Source organism: Panthera onca, chromosome C1 (assembly GCF_046562875.1).
Source record: "Panthera onca isolate mPanOnc1 chromosome C1, mPanOnc1 haplotype 2, whole genome shotgun sequence".
Classification (NCBI taxonomy): Eukaryota; Metazoa; Chordata; class Mammalia; order Carnivora; family Felidae; genus Panthera; species Panthera onca.
In genome coordinates, this window is record NC_138346.1 from 64,714,441 (window position 1) to 64,740,104 (window position 25,664).

Below are 25,664 nucleotides of genomic sequence, written 5' to 3' on the forward strand. Positions count from 1 at the left end.
ACCACACATGGGTACGATTTTTTTTTCTTGTAATGCGAACTTTTAAGATCTACTCTCTTAGCATCTTTCAAATATACAATACAGTATTGTTGTCTGTAGTCAACATGACTATAGATCTGTTTTATTCAACTCACTGTGTTCCATGCCTCGCACAGGTCCTGCCACAGAAGATCTTATTAAACACTTCTAAAAAAAGAAAATAAATTAAGGTATTTATATACCTTCATATATGCTTAATTAAAAAACCAAGAGGTTATTTACATGTACTGATGAAAGAGAAATTGGGAAAAAAACCCTTTGAAAGTGCATTGGTATAGTATACGTTAGGAGATGTATTACGCCTTCTGTTCCTGTAATGCATCCAATTTAGAAGGGTGAGTGCATGGGCCCTTCACAAAGTTACCGGTTAACAGTTTCTATGTACTGAGAGAACTCTTTTCACTCAGCTTAATTTTTTTGAGATTCATCTGTATTGTTGCATGTGTAAACAGTTTATCCCTTTTTATTGCTAATATTTCATTATATGGATATACCACTTTTTTTCACCTATTGATGAACATTTGTTTTTTTCCTTGTTTTTAACTACTATGAATACTATGAACATTCACGTACAAGTTTTTATGTGGACTATATTTTTATTTCTTATGAGAGAATACCTAGTTTTGGAATAGCGGGGTCAGATGATAGCTGTATGTTTAACTTTTTTTTTTTTTTTTTTTACTAATTTCTTAATGTTTATTTTTGAGAGAGAGAGAGGGGGAGAGCACGCTCAAGCAGGGGAGGGGCAGAGAGAGAGGGAGACACAGAATCGGAAGCAGGCTCCAGGTTCTGAGCTGTCAGCACAGAGCCTGGCACAGGGCTCGAACTCAGGAACCATGATATCATGACCTGAGCCGAAGTCAGCCACCTGACTGACTGAGTCACTCAGGCACCCCGTGTGCTTAACTTTTTAAGAAACTGTCAGTTTTCAGAAGTGGATTTTCCATTTCCTACTCCCATCAGCAGTGCGTGCCTGAGAGTTCTAGCTTTACCACATGCATACTTGGAGTGGTCCATCTTTTCGAGGTTAGCCATTTTGCTAGGTGTGTGGTCGGTCTCCTCTTGTGGTTTTCATTTTCATTTCTCTCATCGGTCACATTGAGCATTTTCTCATGTGTTTAATAGCCTTTTATATATCTTCTGTTCATATCTTGTGTCAATATTTTATTGAACTATTTTTATTTTTATTGAGTTCTAGGCATTCTTTATATAGTCTGAATATAAGTCCTTTGTCAGATGTATTGTGAATATATCCTGCCATACTGTGGCTCACGTTTTGGTTTCTTAGTGGTATCCTTTGAAAAACAAATTTTAGGAGCACCTGGATGGCTCAGACTGTTAGGGGCACCTGGATGGCTTAGTCTGTGCTGACAGCTCAGAGCCTGGAGCCTGCTTGGGATTCTGTGTCTCCCTTGCTCTTTGTCCCTCCCCTGCTTGCGCTCTGTGTGTGTGTCTCTCTCTCTCAAAAATAAGTAAACATTAAAAATTTTTGAAAACCAAATTTTAAATCTTGATTAACAGTTTAATTTATTCACTTTATGAGTTGTACATTTTGTATGCTATTTAAGAAATGTTTACCTGCCTCTAGGTTGCAAAGATTTTTCTATTTTTTTCCCTATGTTTTCTTTTAGAAATTTTTATCATTTAAGCTGTTACTTTTATGTTGGTACATAATTTTAATTTTTGTGTATGGTAGCAAGTCATGGTCAGTATCCTTTTTTTTTCCCCTTTATAGATATTCAGTTGTTCCAGCCTCATTTGTTCAGTGAGCTGAGTATCTGTGATACGTTTGTCATAATAAAAATAATGTGGAGTTTTTGCTGGGGGGCGGGGGAGGAGGAGTTCAGAAGAATAAGCTCAGAGATGGTTTCCCACCTGAGCAATATACCTGTTAACATTTTGATGTCTGATTCAGACACTTTCTCCATGCTTGTGTGTGTGTTTGTAGTTATACCGTAGACGAGACTTTGTAACCTGGTCTAGCTACCTTCAGGTAACATCTCTGACTGTTTCAGATTATCATTTAGACCTCACCCAAGGATCCTCTATTTCACTGTTGTTTTTTCCCCCTCAGTGGTGACCAAAAACAATTCCCTAGTGTTGCTTTTAGTTTTTAAGTTTTAGTTCAATTCTCTGCATTTCTTTTAAGGTTCCCCCCTGCCCCTGCCCCACAACACCCCCCAAATGATAATGAGTTCTTCTAGCACAGCTTCTTTTTCAAATCCTAGGGGATCTTTTTAAAGAAGCCTCCCCTGTATTATAAAAGTAATACATGTTCATTAGAGGAAATTTGAAAAATATAGAACGTTCTAAAGAAAATGATTACCCATCTAACCATCACTTAGGGATAAGCACGATTAACATTTTGGTGTATTTCCATCTTTTTTTTTTTCTTTGCGTATATTTTTTATTGTCCCAATACTACAAATGCAGTTTTCTGCTCTGCTTTTTACACTTAGTATTACAATATAACCATCTTCTCATGTCATTAAAAATCCTTTATAAACAACATTTTAATAGCTATATAATATTACATCCTGTGGTTATTCCATTGCAGTTTATTTAACTGTCTGCCTATCATTGGATATTTAACTTGTTTCCAGCTTTTTGCTACAAAATAAATTTTCTGAAGACTGGTATTATACAGAAAACTCAGATTTCTATCTAACTTATTTTGTATATCAGATTTAGAGCTATGGAATTGGTAGATCCAGGGGTATGTAATGACTCTTCCAAAATTCTGGAAACATGTTGCTAAATGTCCCTCTCAAAAGGTAGCACTAATTCATACCCCCAGTAGCAGTGAAGAAAGGTCTAATGGATTACATCCTTGCCAGTGTTCCATGTTTCATATTATCATTTTGTAATCTTTGCTCATTTTATTTGGCAGCTTATAAAATAGTGATTGGATTTTGTAGCTTGCAGTCCACTGAGCCAAATCTCAAAATCCCCAGATGGACAAAGCCAGAAAGGGCTTGAAAAGACCCCTTGATTGTCATTGTATTTCCAAACCCAGTAAGATGACTTACCCCCATATGAGAAGACATGGATATTTCTGTGGCTATTCTAAAAGAATTCACAGCATGTCCCAAAATGTGCATTAGTCTTAACAAAGCAAGCCTAAGGCTTTGCTTTGAAATTGAAAAGTTCATTATAATAGCAAAGATAGAAATGAGGTTATTCTGAACTTATTTGTTCTTTGTGATTACCTGCTGAAGTCCAGTGATTATTATTTCCTCCTTTGAGTACGCTCTCAAATTATCCCTTCAATACTGAGATGCTGAGGAACAGCCTCTGTAGCAGTATCTTTGTTTTTTCCCCTTCCTAACCTTTTCCTAAAAAGACTTTGTGCATGCTCTTGCCCTCACCCTTACTCTATCAGAAAGCAATAGGAATTTTGTTGCTGGGTTTCCTACCTGGCTTGTAGATAGCAGGTGCGGGGCATTTGGGGGAAGCCCTTGCATTATGAGTATCCAGTGGGTACTAACCTTGTTAGAGCTTGACTAGTCAGAGGTACCCACATAAGTCCGGAAATACATCACCTTCTCTCCTCAAAACCTCTGGTCCTGAGCTTGTTGTCTGATTATATGGGTAAACATTTTTGCCCAACTCAGGAATAGTAAGCCCAGTTTTAGCTTAGTAGAGCTATTTGGGCCAATACTATTCTATCAACTCTGGAGCCAGATCATTTGGCCTGCCAGGAGGAAATCAACAATATGGCACCTGTTTTCCCCCAAAGGCACATAGTGATGTGTTTGTATAACCACAGTGGGTGAAGATGGGGAGCCCACTCCATGAGCCTTCTTTACCAGCTTTATCGTCTTTTGACCAAGACAGCAAGTCCTTTTCCCTTCCAGTCTCACAGTATTGTGGTTTGGGTATTTGCAGAGGAGCCACAGGATTCGGGCTAATCTCACAGAAAAATATTCTGAGTTTGCATTGTTCCTTTGGTAAACCTGTCCTCATCTTTCTTAACTTGCAAAATGACATTGAAATTCCTCATTCCCTCCCCTCCCAGCTTGATAGTCTTGAATTTTCTTGATAGTCTTAAATTTTCTCTATGCTAAGCGTTTATTTGCCAGTTCATTTTAGGAAATGTGAAGTCTGGGAATGACCTTGGCTCTGTTACCGCTTCCTTTGTAGTATAAGCAGTTCCCTTGCTTTTTAAGTGTGTGTGTTTAAGGTGGGGTGGTGGGGACAGAGAGGAGAATTGGCAGGGTGTGGTAGGGTAGACGTTTTGAGGGTAAAGAAAAAGAGGCACTCATGGTTCCAATGTCTGAGGTGAGAATTCTTTTAAGGACAGCATACCGAACACCTTTGACGTATCTCAGTTTCCTTGCCTGTAGACTTTTTCATCTCTGAATCCTGATTGGTCGTAAGCTCATTGAGCACAGTCTGTACGTTATTTCATCTCTGTGTATTCTCTCCTCCCAGGCTTTACACATTGCCTATGTATGTCCTTCACATGTATCTGAGCTCAGTGAGTGAGTTCTCTGCCCACCTCATTTTCCACTCACCCATCAGCGTAACCTAAGTCTTAGTTCCCAGATAGATTTGATCATATGTGCTCAGTTAAATGGCCTGTTAGATACTTGGTTTAAAATTATATTGATGCATATTTTTACTTGTTATTTTTGACAGAAGAAAGGGAAGACAAAGTAAGAAAGGATCAAACTTTTCTCTGATTTGCTTTCAAGAACTACCCATAAGGATGTTTTAGAATTGCAAGAGTAGTATTTTTAAGTTTTTATTCCAAAATTATAAGAACACATGTTGGTAATCACATGTCAGGTACCAAAGTGAAATAAAGTCTTCATGTGTCCCAGGCAAAAGCAAGACCATCATCACAAGCATCCTTATTTCTGGCCTTTAAAACTCCTCCAAGAGTGGAAATCTGTTTTACATTTGTAATGAATCAAAAGCCTGAACAACATTCTGGATACAGGAGGTTCCCAGCACAAGCTTGAATCATCAGCAGTCAACTTTGATACCAGCTCCAAGTCTTTCAAATACACACACAGCTGTTTGGCAGCCAGATTCAGGCTCTGGTTCATAAAAAAGCATTTTCGGATCACTTTAAAATGTTTTATTAATGGACACATCAACAGGCTGAAGGAGGTCAGTATGCTGAGGCTCAGATAAAAATGAGTATTGTGTTTTTTTTCCTCCCAGTTGGCTCAGTGGGAGATCCTTTTTTGCTCTAAAAAGTTACATAATTAGCATGGCACCCGCCGCTCATTGGGCAAGCCAAACTGGTTTTTGATGTTCAGAATACAAAACATGGAAATGTCATCTTCATGACCTTCCATGCTGTCACTGATAGCCGAGAGCATTTCTGAATGACACATCTGTAATAATAGTGATGATGAGAGTCACAATTAAATAGCACTCTGGGCTTGGAGCACTGTTCCTTCAGGCTTCCCCCTAAACCCAAAGAGGCCCTGGATGGCGGCAAGTCTATAATTTAAATGACCTGTGTGTGCTGTCTTCGACTGCAAAAGAAGAAAATTGCCAGAATTGATGGCCAAACCACTGACTAAATGGGTGCTTTTCTTGTAGCTCTTCTCTCAGGGAATTCTCCTGATCTGGCAGATGAGATGCACACCTTAGGCATGTTTCAGGCTTCTGTTGTAGCTTTCTACCTCCACATAAACTAGGATCTTTGATTTGACCAGACAAAGCAGAGCATTTAAATTATTCGTAAGGAAAAGAAGCGTGGGATGGATTATCAGGAGAATTGTGAGATCCTCGTGGGTTTATTTCACTCTCTAGGGATTATCAAGGATTTTAAAGCAGCCCCATTTCTACTCTGCTTGTTTCTTTCAGACTCTGAGTTGGAGAGTGCTGTTCTCCAACTCCAATTGATCAGGCCCCATTTATTCAGGTATTACTGGGATTCTTAAGGAGATCGAGACTTGTACCCCCTTGAAGTCTTTTTATATATATTAGGGTTTATGGTTAGAAGCTATTACAGGGTTGGAGGAATGGATGCCAACTCCTGCTCAGGTTAGGTGAAGGGACGAGAAAGAACCCATCTCTGCGCAGGGGCTGATGTCTGATACAGAGAACTCAGTAGCTATTATTACTGTTGTTGTTGTTATTTGATATGGACTGAATGCTTGCCGTGTGCCAGGCACGTCCATGCCTGCCTTCTCTCTGAGCTACCTATGAAGCAGTTCCTGTTACTACTTTACTTTACAGCTGGAGATACCAAGACTTGGAGAGTTAAGTAGATTGCCAGAAGGTCTCATAGCTGGTACATGTTACGAACGGTATTTAAACTCAAGAATGTTGTCTTCGGAAACCCAGCTATGACAGGCTGAGTGAACCTAGCAAAAAAGCATTTGTTGTTCTCCTCTGACTCCCCATAAAACCAACTCAAAAATTTTTGAGGAGAGGGTAGAAGAGGAGAAGAGGTGGATGGGAAGCCTGGTGTAAGGAGATGCGCTCCCTTGCCTTCTCTACTTAAAAATAAGTGTGTTGTAGATGTTAGAGCAGTCTGGGGCTCAGGGCACAGGTGGCAGCATTTCCTAATCATAGATGAAAAGAGCCTTGGTGTCAGGCAGACTCGTCCGTAGCTTATATTTAACGTGAGCCTTGTCCAGGTTGATTGCACCACCCTGGATGTTGACGGTTAGCTCACTGCTTGTGAGGACTAGCTCTTGGCCAGAAATCTCTTCAGTGTAACAGACCTCATTTATTTCTCCCAGATCCATTCCTAATGTGGCATCTGTTCTGGTGGGTCATGGTTGTGGGTCTGACCTGCATTGCAACTGAAATGCCTTCAGCCCAGAAGCTCTTTTTTTTGGGGGGGGGCGGTGTATTTATATAGGATTGGCTACCTTCATATAAAGGAGTTTTGCTAGTGTGATTACATTTGACATAATTCCATGCAACAGGTAAGGAGGAATAGTGTACTACTTGATGCAATTAGATTTCTTGAATACTTGTTGAGAGCTTACTATGTGCCAGACTGTGTGCCACGCACTCTGGGGAGAGACACAACATAGCATGATGGCTCCTCTGGCCCATCTTTTAAATTCTGTATATTAAAATGCTCATAATTGTTGACCTTTACCGTCTCTTTATCTTTGTTATAGATATCCACTGGCTTGCTTACTTTTTTTTTTAATCCACTAATTCTCTTAAATTAAACTTGACAGATAATCAATGTTTATTTTATCTTGCCTCAAACTATGGAAAAAGGCTCTCCTCTTATGTTAATCACTTCGCAAAGGGCCCCCTTGACTTTTCTTTCTGAACCCCTTCCCTGTCAGTGGCACTGTTTTTTGTATTTCCTTATGAAAAAAAAAAACATCAATTTACAGTAAAGAAGCAAATAATGAGTAGTTTGCAGGATGCACTTATAAATATTTCTATAGAGTGAGAATTCTTGTTTATCCAGCCTGACCTCCTTTATTAAATTTTCACTGAAGTCAAGAGTTCTAGAAAGCTAAGTCAGTCTTAAAAACTTGTCAGAGATTAACAGGCTGGGGTATAAGGATCTGTCACTGAAAAAACCATCATGAAGAAAATTGTTGGGGTCTTTTTTATTAGGGAATCTTAGATAAGAAAAATGCATGATCCCCACAGTCCTGGCAAGTCCTGCACTTGTCTGGTGCAGTTACATATGTGGAAGTTGCTTTTAACATTCTCAGCATGTTTTTCAATAGCCTTAAAAATGTGCGTGTAGCTCTAAAATAAGGATTCCATGGCTGACACATGAAAATCAGGTTCAGTATTTGACAGTCATGCGGCCTGTGTTTGAACACAGGCAAACAGTTGTTTGGAGCAATTAGAATGAGATTCTGTGTTTGCAAGTCTGCTTTTGAATCTTGTTCTCAATCAACCCTTCCTAGTGGAGGCAGTGACGCACCATCGCAGAGTAAGCATCATGGTTAGGTCAAGGGACTTTGCAATTTCAGTGAACTGTAGGTACTTGGAATTTTCCAATTGGGATGGTTGATTTCCAGGCAAAGTGATGAATGCCATTTCTATTTACTTTATTGGGACTGTTGAAGAGATGGTTTCTTCCTGAAACATTGTGACAATGAGTACCATATGATAGTGCTCCAGAGGCAGAGAATGAATTCAGTGGTTGCTGAAGGTAAAAATGTTTATTTTTAAAAATCTGTTGGGATCAGGGGTGCCTGGGTGGCTCAGTGGGTGAAGCGTCTGGCTTTGGCTCAGGTCATGATCTCACAGTCCTTGAGTTCGAGCCCCGCGTCAGGCTCTGTGCTGACAGCTTGGAGCCTGGAACCTGCTTCGGATTCTGTGTCTTCCTCTCTCTCTGCCCCTCCCCTGCTCATGCTCTGTCTCTCTGTGTCTCAAAAATAAATAAAAACATTAAAAAAAAATCTGCTGGGATCAGATGAGAAGGAAGTGTTCCGTGACAGTTGCATTTTAAGGACCACCATACAGTCACAGGAAGAGTTGTGCATTCGGATCAGCCGTGGGGTTTTCGAAAGGGAGTCCATGGGAAGCAGATAGGACTGAACTTGAGATTTTTTTTCCCCCTCACTTGTGACCATCTTCAGATTGAAAAAGCAGTTTCGTAGAAATACTTAGAAACATTTTAAGGTAATTAGCCCTCACTTTAAATCATATGCAAATAAGGAACGCTTTCACATCCCCTTGCCTTTTTAGGGTATGTTAACACAAAGGAAGCCTCTCACACTCACCCTCAGGTGCCTGCCCTACTCTTAGTGCTTTTTCAACCGTGTTAGTGTAAGTACATAGAGAATCCTACAACTGCAAGCCTCAAAAGCAAGTGGGTGGTTTATTGGGGTTGGGAAGGGGGCGGGGGGGCTTGAGTTTTTTAATTATTTCATTTTTGTTTTTACATTATTCTGAGGAAAAGTCCTGTCCTAATCCAGTGTCTTGATAAGATCTGTCTGATGTTCTCTAATATATGTGTATTTTGTTCTGATGCCCATCAACAACCTATCAAATGCCTAGTAACAAGGTTTATTTTCTGTGCAGGTGTATGTTTTATAAATAGCCATTTGCTGAAGTAATTTCAGGCAAGTCCAGTTTGAAGATTTATGATGTCTTTGCCAAAGGGTCACCCACACTAGACTGTAAATACATTTACTTATAGGCCATTTCTCTGAAATGGACCAAAAGAGAAAATATTTGCTCTGTCTCATTTATCATTAAATTTAATCGTCTTAAGACACTACCTGCGGAAAAGCCAGGGAGGAGTCTGCTTACAAGTCTCACCCAGAGGACACTGATGTTAACACTTATAATTCATTAGTCCTTCACAGTTTTCTTCTCTATCGGATGGTTTTGTTTTGTTTTGTTTTGTTTTGAGAAAGACTGCAGGCACGCCCAGGTGGGGGAGGGGCGGACAGAGAAGGGGACAGAGGATCCAAAGAGGGCCCTGTGCTGACAGGCTGACAGCCGTGAGCCCGGTTTGGGGCTTGAGCTCACTAACTGTGAGATCATTACCTGAACCGAAGTCAGATGCTCAACTGACTGAGCCACCCACATGCCCCTATCAGATGGGTATTTTACATCTAGTTGAAAATGATCGTGTTCCCTTTAAATTTGCTAATTTTTAATGTAGCTTTCCCTGAATATGATTATAGATATAAATTAATAGGAAAGTTAAAGCATAGTTGTCGCTACTTTTGTGATCACCTGGCTAAAGTTTAAAGAATTTTATGGTTATCTGCTCACTTTATATTATTGCAGCTATACTAAAGTTCTCTCCTGACTAACTCTCTTGATCAGAAGCGGGCAGTCTTTAAAACTTTGAAGCAAACAATTATCCTTTCTGTGTTCTGAAGCAACAGAGTTTGGTGTTGAGCAGAGTGCATGTTCAAGTTTTTGGCCCACCACAGAGATGGAGGTTCCTTTTGAAATGCAAGCACCTTGCAGCCTGCCCCTCTTTGCAGTTACCACCCCTCAAGGGGAGGACATAACCTAAGTCAGTCTCCTGTATGGTCACAGCAGAATGTTACCTCTGCACGTACGTGTTAGTCAGAATCAAAGATCTTTGTTTAATCGACATGTAGACTATCAGATGCCTTCAGATGCTAGTCAGAGTTCAGTCACAGAAATCACCCATCGCAGCACTTGACAAAGACACTTTTAGGGCATCAAGAAACAGTCTGTATGGGCCATTCATTTCTCCAGGTTCTTTGGGCTCCCTCTATTGAGGTAAATCATCAGGAAACAATGTACCTCAGCTATATTATTTCAGCTCCCAGCAGAAATGCCATCACTTAGGCAAGATTTAATGTGGTGCCTTCAGCACATGGGAGAAAAAAATGTTCATCTTTCGCACCACATAGTTGGAAGACATATGAAGAAAAGTTTCTGTCCTTTGCAGCAGAGTTGAAGGCATTACTCAAGTGTCCCTTATAAAGGGGCTTCCGTACAAAATTTCTCCTTGATATTAATGCTAAGGGAAAAACATCTGCCTTGCATGTTTCTTTTTTGATAAAGAACTCTATCATGCAATACTTTCCTTTTTTTTTTTTTTTGCCTGAGCTATAGGGAAACAAAGCTAAATTCAGTGTTCAGTGGGAGTAACTCGTGTATCGTATCTCTTTCTCTGTTCCCTTTAATTTCTGTTATTTTTGATAACCAAATATTTGTGTATTTGGTTTAACTTTGAACTACTTACCATCCTTTTTTTTGCAAGAATTAAAACAAATGCCAAGGAAGAGGATAGTTTCCCATGATGATTAGATATTGTAGCCATTTGTGCCTTTTATTTATTTTTAAAAAATTTTTTTTTAATGTTTATTTATTTTTGAAAGAGACAGAGCATGAGCAGGGGCGGGGCAGAGAGAGAGGGAGACACAGAATCGGAAGCAGGCTCCAGGCTCTGAGCCATCAGCCCAGAGCCCGACGCGGGGCTCGAACTCGCGGACCGCGAGATCGTGACTTGAGCTGAAGTCGGACGCTCAGCCGACTGAGCCACCCAGGCGCCCCCATTTGTCCCTTTTAAAGTAAACTTGCATTGGGGTGCCTGGGTGGCTCAGTCAGTTAAGTGTCCGACTTCGGCTCAGGTCATGATCTCATGGTCTGTGGGTTCGAGCCCCGCGTCGGGCTCTGTGCTGACAGCTTGGAGCCTGGAGCCTGCTTCAGATTCTGTGTCTCCCTCTGTCTCTGACCCTCCCCTGCTCATGCTCTGTCTCTCTCTCTGTCTCAAAAATAAATAAACGTTAAAAAAAATTTTTTTAAGTAAACTTGCATTATCTTGAAACTTGACTCATCCTGGAACGCTGCAGAGACGTGCAGCACCACCCACTGCCCCATATGTTGTATTGATCTGCATAAATACACCTGCCACGGCATGAGATCAAGAGCCCAAACGGACATTTGTTGAATTCCAATCTGAGAGGTGCCCTTGCATTTTTAGTATAACTTACATGTCGTGTTGACTTGGGAGCCTGAATGCATTGAAGAGAGGTATCCATCACAGAAACGTGGAGTCTGCGTTTTCTGCAGTAAACCCTGCCATCAATCTTTCAAACCTAAACAACACCAGTGAGGACTGCTTCTAGACTTGTATCAGTGGATTTCAATCAAGACACATCCACAAAAACCTCTAACTAGTAAGCGTGCCTAACAGTTTTTCTTGGCTACTATAAAAATGGGGACTTTGACTAGACTAATGTTTCTACCTCTACCAGCCATACACCTGAGTCTGGTTTTCATGTGGTCATTCCATTTCCTTCTTGCCCTATTGGTAAAAATCAATTCAGTAAATATATTCACTGAACATTCTAAATGCTGAAAAGGACTGCTAGCTATGAAAATACAGTTTCATGAACTTGACAGGAAATAGGGCCCTTATGCAATAATCCATTTGCTCACGATTTACCACAGTTGGGACATTACAATCGAGTTTGTACTGTGTAGGCAAAATGTTATTAAAATTTTATGTATTAAGCTCTGAGGTTAATATGACAAACTGTTACCATTTTAAAAGTTCTGGATGGTAGGTGCATGTGACTTTGTTTCATTCTTCTTTCAACTTTCCTGTATGTTAAAGTGTTTTTCATGATTTTCCAAAGTATGTACTAAAGAAACACATTAGTTTAGGTTGGAGAGTGGGCGGTGTTGGTGAGAGGAAACAGCCACCTCCTCTACCTGGCCGGCAAGGAGATGTTCAAGAGGTTTCTGTTAAGGGTACTTAGGATTATTTCCAGATGAAACTGTTTCTGTAGACAGTAAAGGCAGTTACTTATGATAATATTTTTGCAAGTGATTTATTCATAGGTATCAGCATTGCACAGAGTATCAGAAATTTCTTTGCAAGGCTCTGTACACACAGGTCTAATTTAGAGATCAGCTGTATGAGGGGCGCCTGGGTGGCTCAGTCGGTTAAGCAGCCGACTTCGGCTCAGGTCATGATCTCGCAGTCCGTGAGTTCGAACCCCGCGTCGGGCTCTGTGCTGACAGCTCAGAGCCTGTTTCAGATTCTGTGTCTCCCTCTCTCTGACCCTCCCCCGTTCATGCTTTGTCTCTGTCTCAAAAAAAAATAAACGTTAAAAAAAAAAATTAAAAAAAAAAAATAGAGATCAGCTGTATGAAATCCTCTGCTGCCAGACTGCTTGCTCCCTCCAGGCTGCAAATCTGAAGGGTCCTTCAGGATGCTCAGAAACCAGTGAGATGCATCAGAGTCCTTAGCCTGAGGTTCTAGCTGTAGACAGACCTGCAGACAACCAGTGTGAAAGTCAGATTCTTTAAGATATATCAAGATACAAAATGTGTGTGTGTGCGTGTGTGTGTGTGTGTGTGTGTGTGTGTGTGTGCGCGCGCGCGCACAGCCACTGCTCATGTTTTCTTGTTAAAGGGAACAGTGTGACTTCCTGATCTATCGATTTGACATTGATCATAAGCTGGGTGATGCCGCATGGCTCGGTCTAGACTAGAATTCTGGATGCTGTCAGACTTCTACTTTGCTAGGCCATAGGCATATTTCTGGGTGTCTGAAGGTACAATGCTGAAAGGAATTGTCACTTTCATATTTTAGGAGACTCACTGATCCACAAGATGCTTTTGGGGCAAGTTAAATGCAAGGCCAAGGTTTGGCTGCGAGGGGTAGGTATGTGACTTACACTCCTGCAGCATCATTCAGGGTATATGGAGATCTGCACTTTAAGGAGAGCTTCTGTTTCAAGCGGGGCTTTGAGGCACAGTGCTGATGGGTACAGCAGTGGCCCCTGACCTTTATTTGTGCCATCATCACATCAGTCATGTATAAAACACATTCCCATCTGTAACATCTCTCACTGCGTGCGGCACTTCTCAACTACTGGGGTAGGGGCATCACTGGGGGAAAGGATTCTTCCTTCAGAGCGTGCACCTTGGCTCACCCTGCAGTGTGAGAGCCACCAGTCAAGAATGAAAAGCAGTCATCTAGAAGCCTCAGTCTCAGGTATGGGTGTCATTTCTGCCCTTGATGGCTCCTAGGACTGGCCTGACACCTAGTAGATGATCAATAAGTATTTGTGGAGTGTTGAGTGAATTAGCCAGCTGTGTAATCTTAAGCCACTTAATCTCTTTGGCTTCAGTTCTTCACCCGAGGAATGAGGGAAATGGATTAAGGTGACCTCCAGGGCCCTTGTCAGTTGTAAAATTATATGATTCTGTGATTGGTCCTGTACCTCAGAGAAGATTAATTTGACAGGAGTGTGAAGGATGGATAGAGTGAGAACCAAGAGTGAGACAATGCTCCTTTCTTTGAATTAGGCTAATATTTCTTTTCTTACTACCACTTTTTAAGCACTTATCTATGTTGGGGTTTCCCCGCTAGGTTTCCTCCTGTCAGCTGTCCTTCTCTGTGGGGATCGTGAACCCTTGAAGGACTGGAACCATGACTTTCTGCTTCTCTGGGGTTCAGAATATCAGGCATCAGAACACCTGCCAGCACTGTGAGGGGGCCCACACCGTGTCTGTACACAGCTCCTCTAATCCAGTAGGGAAGCATTGTTTCCTGTTTTTCCTGCAGAAGAACCTGGGGTGGAGGTTGGAGAGGTGAGGTGACTGACTGAAGGTCATCGCTGGCCAGCAACTGAGCTGCAGGGCTCAGGGTCCCTAGTCCTTAGGGACCTAAAGACTCCGCTCTGGGAAAGCCCAGAGATGCATGTGAACACTGTGTCAGAGCAACCACGGGCCTGGACACAGGAGGCTTCTTTTTTGTCTTTCTGATTTTTGTTTCTGGGCTTACTTGTCGCTGTCCTTCAACTTCTCATTGCTTTGGGATCGTTTTCCACATCTCATTAAGTACAACAATTTTCTTCCTTCCTACAACACATTCATCTGCCAAGGATTACACCCTGAGTAATAGCTCCCTCAACCTTTTATGGCCTTTTCCTTTTGCTATACATCTGTAGCTCTAGCGACAACATTCTCCATGTGTATGTGTGTGGTATGTGTGAGTGTGGATAAAATACCCTTTGTTCGTTAGATTGTTCATTCTTATCTGTAGCAGAAATGGTGTCCCGCCTTTGGTCAGCGGTAGTGGAGTTTTAGAGAAATGGGTGATTTGATCTTAAGGTCTAACCCACAGGTTGTGGTAGTTGGCTGTCCCCACCATTTGCTGCCATTGGGCGCAGAGAGAGAAGTGAATTTGAGAGGAAAAGTGATGTATTCCATTGTGGATATGCAGGATTGTTCTGTGTCTGGACATCGCGTGGAGAGATGCTGTGTAGGCACTTGGATAATGTGTTTAAAGCTCTGGGGCAGTACCTGGGTTTGGGTTATGCATTTGGAACTACTCATCAAGAAAGAGAAGGAGAGGGGAAGATCGTCAGGGCAGAACATTTAACACCGAAGGGACAGGCAGACAGCAGGGCTTGGGCACGCAGAGAAAAGGCAGCCAGGGAATCACGGTGGTGGTGGCCAAGGAGAGGCACTTGACAAAAGCCAGGCTTGTAAAATTTTCACTCATTCATGTATTCCTTCCTTCATTCATTCACGTCACAAGTATTATCTGTGCACTCCCAAGGCACTGGGCTGGGTGCTGAGGGGAAGAGCAGTGAACAAGCAGTGAACAAACAAAAGCTAAAGGTCTTTGCTCTTTGGGAGCTTAGTGTCTAATGGACGAGATGGACATTAAAGTAATGACATTCTTGGGGCGCCTGGGTGGCTCAGTTGGTTAAGCATCCGACTTCGGCTCAGGCCATGATGTCACGGTTCGTGGGTTCGAGCCCCACATGGGCTCTGTGCTAACAGCTTGGAGCCTGGAGCCTGCTTCAGATTCTGTGTCTCCGTCTCTCTCTCTGTCCCTCCCCTGCTCGTGCTCTGTCTCTCTCTCTCAAAATAAATAAACATTAAAAAATTTAAAGTAATCACATTCCATTGGTGCAGAATATGAAGGTACTGAGCACAGATCTGGAGGCTAGGAGAGCACACTGGACAGGGCGCCTCATCTGGCTGCCTTTACTCTTCTTTCCCGGTCTACCCCAAAAGACACGACCAGGCCTCAGAGCACAGTTGGCGTCAGTCATGTGGACAGAGAGAGAGAGTGGAGATTTCCTAGCAGTGAGGGGAGCTGGCCCCCCGACATGCTGCAGCCCCAGGAACACTTCTCCATTTCCTCCCCATCTGTTTCCCTCTTTACTTGTCCTGGTAACACACAAATGTCTCTTTTCTCCCATCTTAGAAAAGCCCTCTCTTTACCCTACCACACATTATAGGTATTTCTCACCACCCCCTTACAGCTGAAGTCCTCACAAGAATTGCCCCTGACTGTTATCCCTTTCCTCCCACTGCCTCCCGAGGTCCCTGCTGCACTCACACTGTGCCTTTGCAAAGCTGCATGTGGGGAAAGAGGGCAGGCCAGGAGATAGCAACAAGGTGAGCAGGGGAAAGTGTGGGAGAGCTGAAGGTGGAGAGACAGGTAGAAGCAAGTCTTGGCGGGGGGGGGGGGGGGGGGGGGGGTCATGCTAAGGATTTTAAATTTTGTTTTAAGAATAAGGGGAAGAAATGGAGTCTTTCAGCAAGGGTGTGGCATGATCACATTTCCAGGATTTCCAGGTAACAAGCTGCCTGGCTCCTGTGTAGATCCTGACCTTGAATGTGGAGAGACCAGTCAGGAGCCTCTATAGACTCAGGGCAGGACCCACAGTGCCTCCAGTAAGGGTTATGCACTGGAGAAGACCATGGGTAACATTCATCCCATTCTAGGCTTAGTTCACATCTGCTAATCAGACACATGATTTTGGATATGTCCTTTTACCCTTTCTAGGCCTCAGTTTCCTTGTCTGTAAGATAACAGTGGACAAGAGCCATCCCCACATCAAGGGTTGTTTTGAGCACGGCATGAGATAACATATGCAAAGCACCAAGCATTTACTGGCAGATAGTAAATGCCATTAATTATTATTCTCCCCATGTCACATTTAAGGAAACAGACTACAGATGCCAAATAAGTAGTGAGTGGATTTGAATGTAGACCTTTGTCCCCACAGCTCCGTATGTCCTCAGTCTGTACCAGGCTCTCTGCTGCTGTGGAGGGAGAGGGCAGGAAGCTTAGTGGGAGCCATAGTCCATTTCTCCCCTAAGCTTGTGGGAAAAGACTTCAGTATCAAGAGCAGGAAAGAAGCTTGAACTAAAAATGATGTCCTGATCCCTGGCCCACCCTGTTTGAAAGTCTCCATCCTGCTCCCGAAAGGGGAGAAACATTCCGGGAGTCTGGGAGTGCGAGTCCCTTTGGACTTCCTCGGATGCTGGCAGCTTCACCCTGACCTGAAATCTCAGGTTCAGGTAAGGAAAGGGGGAGCTGTCTGCTGCTTAGAAGGGAGGGGCTGCCCCTGTGCCCCTAGGAAACACTGTACCTGCCAGTGTTACCCCAGCTGCATCCTTCAACCTCAGAGCTTGGGGAAATGGTTGACATTCAGCCTCACTCCAGAGTGGAAAGGATGCAGTGCCAATGGCACTTACAGCTGATGATGCCCTTTGACAACCAGTGGTCTTTGCATTTTGACAACCAGTGGTCTAAGCATTTTGATCCCATGTGGTTCGTAGAGGGTGTGTGCCCCCATACACTTTTTGGCATGGGCTAAAAGACGTTAATGTGAAGCTAAGGGATACACATAGTCCTGACCTGGCATTTTGGCTTCAGAGCCCTCCAGGAGCAATAACTCTATCAGACAGTCCTGACATGGTACATTAAGAAGTGCAGAAAAATGCTACGTCCTATAAAATGCATACTTCAACTACACAGGCCTTCTGCACCTCTATCACCAGGGACAGTTACGTGTTCACTCACATGATTGTCATCACCACCCCCATAGCCAGCTGCTTCATTTGAGTGTTCACTATGTTCCTTGCAGATGAGTTGAGCTAAGGAAGCAAGAAGGAAGACTTTACACGTGACAGTCTGAATCTCTGATTTTCCACTTAGAATGGACATAGCACATATGTATCTTGTGTGTGTCTGTGTCTGTATACACATTTTTTGTTGTGGTGGTTTTTTTAATTTTTTTTAGTTTTTAACAAAATTGAGCCCAAATTCCTGCCTAGCTTAACCAGCTGGTGCTGAGTAGTGGTTGCCCTCTTTAAATGGGAAAGAAGCTTTCCAGTTGGCAGAGTCCTCCTGTCTCCTTGCTTTTATATAGATATACATATACACATATACATGCATATATACACATATATGTGTATATATATATATGCATGTGTATATGTATATATATACTTCTTGCTTTACTCATTTAAAGTTCCTGCAAGGGTGTTTACAAATTGCTTGAGAGAGTATAAATTGGTACAACTTAAATGAAGGGGAATTTGACAATATCTATCAAATTGCAAATACCTTTGTCCTTCGACCAAGCAATTTGCTTCTAGAAATTTATTTTCATACTCGTGTATTTGCAAAATGACATAAGGACAAGGAGTATTATACACAATTAAGCTTTGTTTACAGTAGAGAAAGACTGGAAACAGTCTGTTCACAGAATGGGAACTGGTCAAAAAAAGGACACGGCAGACAACGGAATACTGTGTAGCTATAAAAAAAAAAAAAAAAAAAAAGGGAGGAGAAAGTTTTCTATGAACCAATATGGAGAAATTCCAAGGTATACTATTAAGTTCAAAGACAAGGTGTAGAACAATGGATATAGTATGCTACACTTGTATTAAACAGGTTAGAAGGAACTATGTATGTTTGTTTGCTAATATATGCATGAAACCTTTCAGGAAGGATGCACAAAAAACCTCAACCATTGAGGGGACCAGGTAGTTGGGTGGCAAGAGGAGGCCCAGTTTTTATACAATACCCTATTGTACCTTTTGGGTTTTAAACCACGTGATGGCATTACCTATTTAAAAATATATATATATATTCTGCCTGAGTTCTGTAGACCTCTGCCTTTATGATATAATGTATACCTATAATGAGAAATAAGGGTTTGTGTTTATTACTGAATTTAGGAGTATGTTTTTCATTGGATTGGGTTGGGGGATTCTTTTGGTCATTTTTAGTATTAAAAGGGTTTTTAATAAGAGTTATCAAAGGTAGCCTGGGTCTTGAAGCTGTTAATTTTCAAGTTTTAAGCATTTCCTCTGTAAAGTTGCACAGACTTAGTTTCCGGCCTTAAATCATACCTATTTTCAGCTTCTCTGAAATCAAGAGTATCTTGTGCCATATCAATTAAAGTAAATGTACTTTCAATTAAAGGTGTTAAGTAGGAGTCTGAAAAGATTAATTCTTTATAAAAGGATGACCTTCAGTAGTTAGATCCAATTAGGCATTTTTCCAACCATATTTCATCCTGATGAGACAAGTCTACTACTCACAATCAATCACTGTGATCTTTTCAAAGGCAAGTATTTTAGGTTCAGAGTCATAAAAGAATGACTTGACTAGGCCACCTCCATAACTTGAGCCATAGTTGATGTAGATAGAGATTATGGGTGTTGGATATTACTTCAGTGGTATTAATATTTAAAGAATCAGGATGTGCATGAAGATATTCTGGGTACAGTTCTTATACTTCTTTTCTCATGGCCTTAGTAGGACAAACTAATTTAGATAAGACTGGCCAAAGGAAAGGAAAGGAACAATGACATATATTCCCATCAAATCAAATTCCTTTTCATTTTTTTCTCCTTCTGTCATTTCATTATTAAATACACTATAAATACTTGCTTTCCTAGTGATCATTTTTTTCCCTTATTGGACTGTTTTAGTACTAATTCAGCCTTTTTAACATACAGCACATAAAACCAAGGCTGTTAAAAAGAATGCTTGCTGGTCTTTTTATGGTAATACACAAAATCTTGGGGAATATTGTTTTCTCTCAAAAGTGAAAAGAAATCTACTTTTCTATACTTGTATTAGATATTTCCAATGTAAAATTGTTGGTCCTCACTCTGCCACTAAATTTGTAAACTTGGAAAGGCCATTGAATGTGCTCATCTAAAAAATGGAAAACAAGTAATACCTACTTTGCATATTTCAAAGGTTGATTGCTGGAAGAAAATGAGATTTGATTCATGACATTTGCTATCCATGTTTCTCAAAGTGTGCTCCTATGGCCCTAGGGATCTCTGAGTCCCCTTTAGGAAGCCCATGAGGTCAAAACTGTTTTTATAATAACGCTAAGAAATTATGTGCTTTTTTCACTTTCATTATTGCAACATGTAGAGTGGAATTTTCCAGTGGCTGGCAATGTGATATGTGATATTGCAACAGACTGAATACAGAAGCAAAAATAAGAATCCATCTATCTTAAGCCAGACATTATGGAAGTTTACAAAAAAAAAAAAAAAAAAAAAAAAAACAGTTGAAGAACTGCTGATACATATGAAAGCACTATGTAAATGTGTGGCGACACTGGTAGGTAAACAGTGCCACAGGCAAACAGCCCTTCCTTCGAAGGCACTGATTGTTCATGGCCCACTCCATGTCCAGGAGAGGGTCACTCAGTCTGGGGTCTAAGCTGATCTCTGAACCATCTTCAGTTGTCTGCAATTTCATGTGTTGGTCATATGCCCCCTTTTTAGAGAGAGTTCACGATTTTTAGTTTTCAGATTCTCAGAAGTTCCTAAAAGAAGCACGGATTTAGGAATTGCTGTCATCCCCTAGTCCTATTCTATCTCTGAGAGTAGTCACAGAGTCAAGGTTGGGGGACACCTGGGAAGAGATTCACAGTGGTTCAGGGCTCTTATGTCTGTGGCCTAGGCTTGGGCATCTCTTGAATTCTTGACTCTTCACTTCTTTGCTTGTGGAAAAGTACAGACTGGAACCCACATCTCTAGGCCCTGGGAGAAGGGCTTTCTCTAGGCCGGTAAAATGTCTTTGTCTTTTTTCTGGGCCTCCTGTATTTACTGTGGTAGAATGTCATGGGGCCTAAAGAAACAAGGTCAGGCTATAGACCAAAAAGGGCCCACAGGCTGGTGGCATCATAATGTGGGCACTGTTTGTAGAGACCAGGAGATACTACTCCAGGATCCCAAACAGGACTACTTAACAGGATTTGACCAGACTCTTCTGGCACCAGAAGGAGGAGGTTTGGAATGGGTATTCAGGCCATCTCTGGTCTCTGGCTTGGACCCTTGGCAGCTGAGCAAGTAGTTGAGGGTTTGCAGAAATTACTGTTTCATGTTTCCTACTGCAGTTTCTTATGGTGTTTTTATTAACTTTAATTGTAGCATCTGTTGAGAGTTACCATAACATTTTAGTGTTCTTATGAGAATTTAAAGCCATTCTAATTATAACTCACTGTCCCATATCCTTTCTTGAAATTAATATAAATGGAAAACTCACATCTTAGGTATTTGCTTGTTCCATATTAACCTAGTATCAGTTTTTGGATTGAATATACGTGTATATATGTATTACAATTTTATGTAAGCATTTTATATTTATTTTTAAAAATTTTATCTATTTGGGGCTCCTGGATGGCTCAGTTGGTTGAGGATCCGACTGTTGATTTCCTCTCAGATCATGATCTCCTGGTTCGTGGGTTCAAGCCCCGCACTGAGAGTGCAGTCTGCTTGGGATTCTTTCTCTCTCTCTCTTTCTGTCTCTCCCCCCACCCCCCTCTCTCTCAAAATAAACAAACTTTAAAAAAAGCCTCTATATTCAGTGGATAATTAAACAACATTCAGGGTCCCCTCTATGTAGCAAAGATTTTAATAACAAAATACACATCCTTTTTGGGGCATTTTGTTACGTGATTTAATGCATAGTATTGTCATTGTCATAAACCTTACCACTGAGACTGTTTTTCCTGTTTCACTTTTTTTTAATGTTTTTTTTAAAACGTTTATTTATTTTTGAGAGAGAAAGAGAGAGAGCATGAGCGGGGGAGGGCAGAGAGGGAGACAGAGGATCTGAAGCAGCTCAGCAGAGACCTGGGGCTCAAACTCACAAACCATGGGATCATGACCTGAGCCGAAGTTGGATGCTTAACCAACTGAGCCACCCAGGCACCCTTGTTTGTTTCACTTTTTAAAAATAATTTGATAAAATGCTATTTTCAGGAAAAATATGAAAAGTGTACTGAATATTATTTATTCCAGACGAAAATCTTCTGAAATTTTTAATTATGGAACTACATTGAAGGTTATTGATTTAGTATAGATTTTATAAAAGAATGTTTTATTTTTGGAATTTTGGGAAAGAAACATGTTTATATAGGTAAATTCAATCATTTAAATATCTCCCTTTATTATTGTCATAACTATCTCTCCCATTTGAGGAAGTACCCAGAGGTAACCCAAAATTGTAGAACACTATCTACCTATTAGTAGCATCTTGTAAAGATTGGAATACATTTAGTTTGATGAAACTACACTTCGTTGGATTTTAATGTGCTACATGTTATATATTTCAGAAACTCCAGAAAGGAACTTAATGACATACGATTTGAGTTTACTCCAGGAAGAGGTAAGTTTTAATTGAAATTATTATCTTTTTTTTTTTTTTTTCAACTTTTTTTTTTTTTTTTTTTTTAATTTATTTTTGGGACAGAGAGAGACAGAGCATGAACGGGGGAGGGGCAGAGAGAGAGGGAGACACAGAATCTGAAACAGGCTCCAGGCTCCGAGCCATCAGCCCAGAGCCTGACGCGGGGCTCGAACTCACAGACCGCAAGATCGTGACCTGGCTGAAGTCGGACGCTTAACCGACTGCGCCACCCAGGCGCCCCGAAATTATTATCTTATTGCTGCAAAGAGCCTTTAAGAAATTCATTACAAGTGTGTGGTTATAATCTGCTATTTGAAAATGCTTTCTTTAAAAATGAAGAAAGGAGGATGGAGGGAAGGAAGGAAGGCAGGAAGGAGAGAAGCAGTGAAGGATTTGCAATAATTGTGGGGAATCCAAACCGAGCCACTACTGACTACATGAGTTTCCGTGGCATGCTGCATGGTTTACATACATGTACAAATTACCTGTGTTAGCTCAACCATGAGAACAAGTACTGGCAAGGGGACACAGGGCCTAAAGGACGTTATGGTGAGTGTCATGAGTAACAGAGAGCAATCCTAATGAGAGGTGAGCAACAAACGAGCTGTCACACAAAAAAGGGATCCACTTTGCCCCTCTGCTCTCAGTGCATATTATATGAAGCCTGTGTGGAGGGAGGAATGTCTGTGGTCTCTGTTGATACACCTTGGTAGGCACATTGCCATTCTTGCTTCTAAATACAATTTTAATATTTTAAATAGCTAGTGAAACAGCTTAAAGGCTAGACTGGTTGCTCTCTCAGCTCCTGGATGCCTGGAGTTTCTAGAACTATGTCGCATTTCTTGGTATCTTTAGCACTTAGCAAATGCCTGCTATCCAGGAGAATCTCCAGTAGTTTTGGTTAATTAATGGATAAATAACATCTACGAACAGGCTATGGGGACTGCAAGATTAGTTGTTAAGCAAAAATTGCTACTTCCTCCCTTTAGTGTATAACCAGAACAACCCAGAGAGCTGAAAATCAGATGCTAATGCTGAGACTGTGACTCTTCTTCTTGACGGTTTCAGATTTTTAAACATGTGAAAGCGGCCTCAGTGTCTCTATTGAAAACCTTCTAAAATACATTCTGTTTTATTGTTAAAACAAAATACATTAGGCTCATACACTTGACTATATTAATATATATAAACTAACAACAGTCTGTAATTATTTTACATATTAGAGCTCCATGTACATTTTGATTTGATTAAATTTGATTTCCTAAAATTTTGAAAATCTGAAAGTTTCTAGCATGTTACCTGGTTAATCACTTGACTGCTTTGACCTCCCTACTATTAGAACCTGTAAGAAGACACAAACTCAGATGTGTACAGGAGCCAAAGCAAATGTTTGGGGTTGGCAGGGAGGGGAGGGGGTGTGAGCTTCAGGAAACCAGACAGTTCTGTCTGTTCACGTTCAGTGTAAAACAAAACAAAAAAACACTGCTGGCCAAAAAAATATGTTCCTGGGCCATATGTGGTCAAGGCACACTGGCCCTGATTTCTAGTTCCCTGTCAGCCTAAAGATTTTATGATTCCCAGTATATTTGAATTAAACTAACATACGAAGTACCTTTTACAAACTATATATTTTAAAAAGGCCTAAACAAATTTGCTAATTGATCTTTCTTCTGGGAATATCCATCTTTGACAGTTCGGAGCCGGTCTATGAAATTGTACAGCACCAGTTACTGTTACCCAGAAGCTCTCTATTTTGTCTCTTAATATAAGAATGTTGACCAGCCAATACTGTGACAAAATCTAGTAATTCCATAATAAATGTTTCAAGTACAGTAAGTAAAAGAACAACTTCTTATTTAAAGGTTGGGTTTTTTTTTTTTTTCATCTAATTGTCTAAAATTTACAGAGGCAATAAAATTAATTTTAAGGGATAGCAAAGAAATGAATTTCTGAATTGAGGATTTGGGGAGGGGGAAGATGGCCCTATCAGCATTACCTAGCCCTTTGTGCTGGCATAAGCAGCCTCGTTTGCCATTGTAGGTTAAGAGTCTACTTTTGTTTACCAGATAGAAACCTTAGTGTTGGCTTCCTGAGGATAGCCAGCCATCGCAGGGCAGTGAGCACAGGCCATTAGTAATGGAAACACCATGGATATATCACCATACCTCTGTGAATACTGATGCTATCTTTTCATTCAGATGGTGTCTACACTACATCTGTGCATGCATGTGTGCGTGCATACGTACATATACATACATCTGTGCTCTATGTATACATAAATGTGTAAGATAGCATAGAATGTATAACATAAACATATCCAATATTCTGTCTTCATTTGAGAGTAAGCCCTCTGCATTTATTATTTTACTGTATACTCTGGAAACTAGAGCATATGTAATTATTTATGATTATTTAACCTGTTTGCACATTAGGAATGTTTAAGCAGCTTAAAGAAGAATAAATCACCAATTACCTTCAAGTTCCTGTTCCTAACTTTACTGATATATTACTTACATGCCTACAAGATAACTGCTTAATGGCACACAAGCATGGAATATATTTCTATTTTGGATCAAAATGGCCAACATGACCCTTGTGCTATTTTAATGTGATTCATCTAATATTCAGGAGTCCTGAAAATAGGAGATGCTGGAAACTTGAATCATTTGAGAATGTCATTTGCTTTGGTACTGTTTTAGTGCTAGCCCACAATGTGGATTTGCTTGATTATTCCATTTTCAACTACATTCTGCGATTGTAAATTCTTAGATCTTATTGATACTTTACAGGTGGTAGTAACACATCCAGATGCTTTAACCGATGATCAGTCAGTAGAAATGTAATCACTGCCTAGGTAGGCACTTTAATTCAATATACTTTTTGTAGTCAAGTTTCCAGTGGCATCAGGAGGATGAGATTATGTGGCTGAGTGTCGACTTCACAAAGCTAAATCACATGCAGAGTAGAGCCTCTCATTATTCCACCCTAGATTCCATGCCATGGGATCATTTTGTCCCTGAGAGAATTTTATAAGGTGTTTTTGTACTTCTAATAATAAGGACAAGCCCCAACATTAGCCCCCGTGACGTGGAATCTCACAGTTTAGTTAAAATTCCTTTCTTTTTCTTTAACATTTCCCTCATGTTATATTCCATGTCATTCATTGTAGAATGGAATGAGTAAAATGATGGAATGCGACATTTTCTCTGGATGTACAAAGAGTATCCATTGGCCCTCAGGTTTTTTATTGGAGATCTGGGAAATTGGGCCATGTATGAAAGGGAGAAAGAAAGTGCAGTAGAGCGTGGGGTACATTTCAGATGAGCTTTGGCTGCACATCATCATCACAGTTAACCATTTATTGAGTAATTACTATGTGTCACACACTGGGCTAAGCATATTAAAGCCCACAAATGTGAAAGATAATTTTACCTTTAGCGACATGCTCATGTGAGCATAGAAACACACACACACACACACACACACACACACACACACACACACACACACTGAGGGCAGCCTCAGGTATGACAAACGCAATTCAGTTTAGATGATTGTTTGATTCACCAGCAATACTTTGAGGTGCTGCCTGACTTTGCAAGACACTTAAGTTAAACCTTCATCTAGGTTATTACCAGCTGGTGAGCCAATTTCTTCTTACCCATCTGCAGTTCTGGATGTTTGTGATAATGTCAGAAGGCCACGGGGACCATGTCATCTCCTTTGGGAAGACATGGAG

At 40.9% G+C, this 25,664-nt stretch overlaps 1 protein-coding gene across 5 annotated transcripts in view; it reads left to right on the forward strand.

Moving 5' to 3' along the window:
• Positions 1-25,664, forward strand: part of STK39 (serine/threonine kinase 39) — a 318,329-nt gene that overhangs the window by 220,579 nt on the left and 72,086 nt on the right. For all 5 annotated transcript variants that reach the window (XR_013557279.2, XM_060624836.3, XM_060624837.3 and 2 more), the window contains exon 15: positions 21,852-21,904. Coding sequence is in view for 4 of the 5 variants with exons in the window: in XM_060624836.3 (XP_060480819.1) it covers positions 21,852-21,904 (53 nt within the window). In the remaining variant the exon portion in view is untranslated. The remainder of the gene's footprint in view (positions 1-21,851; positions 21,905-25,664) is intronic.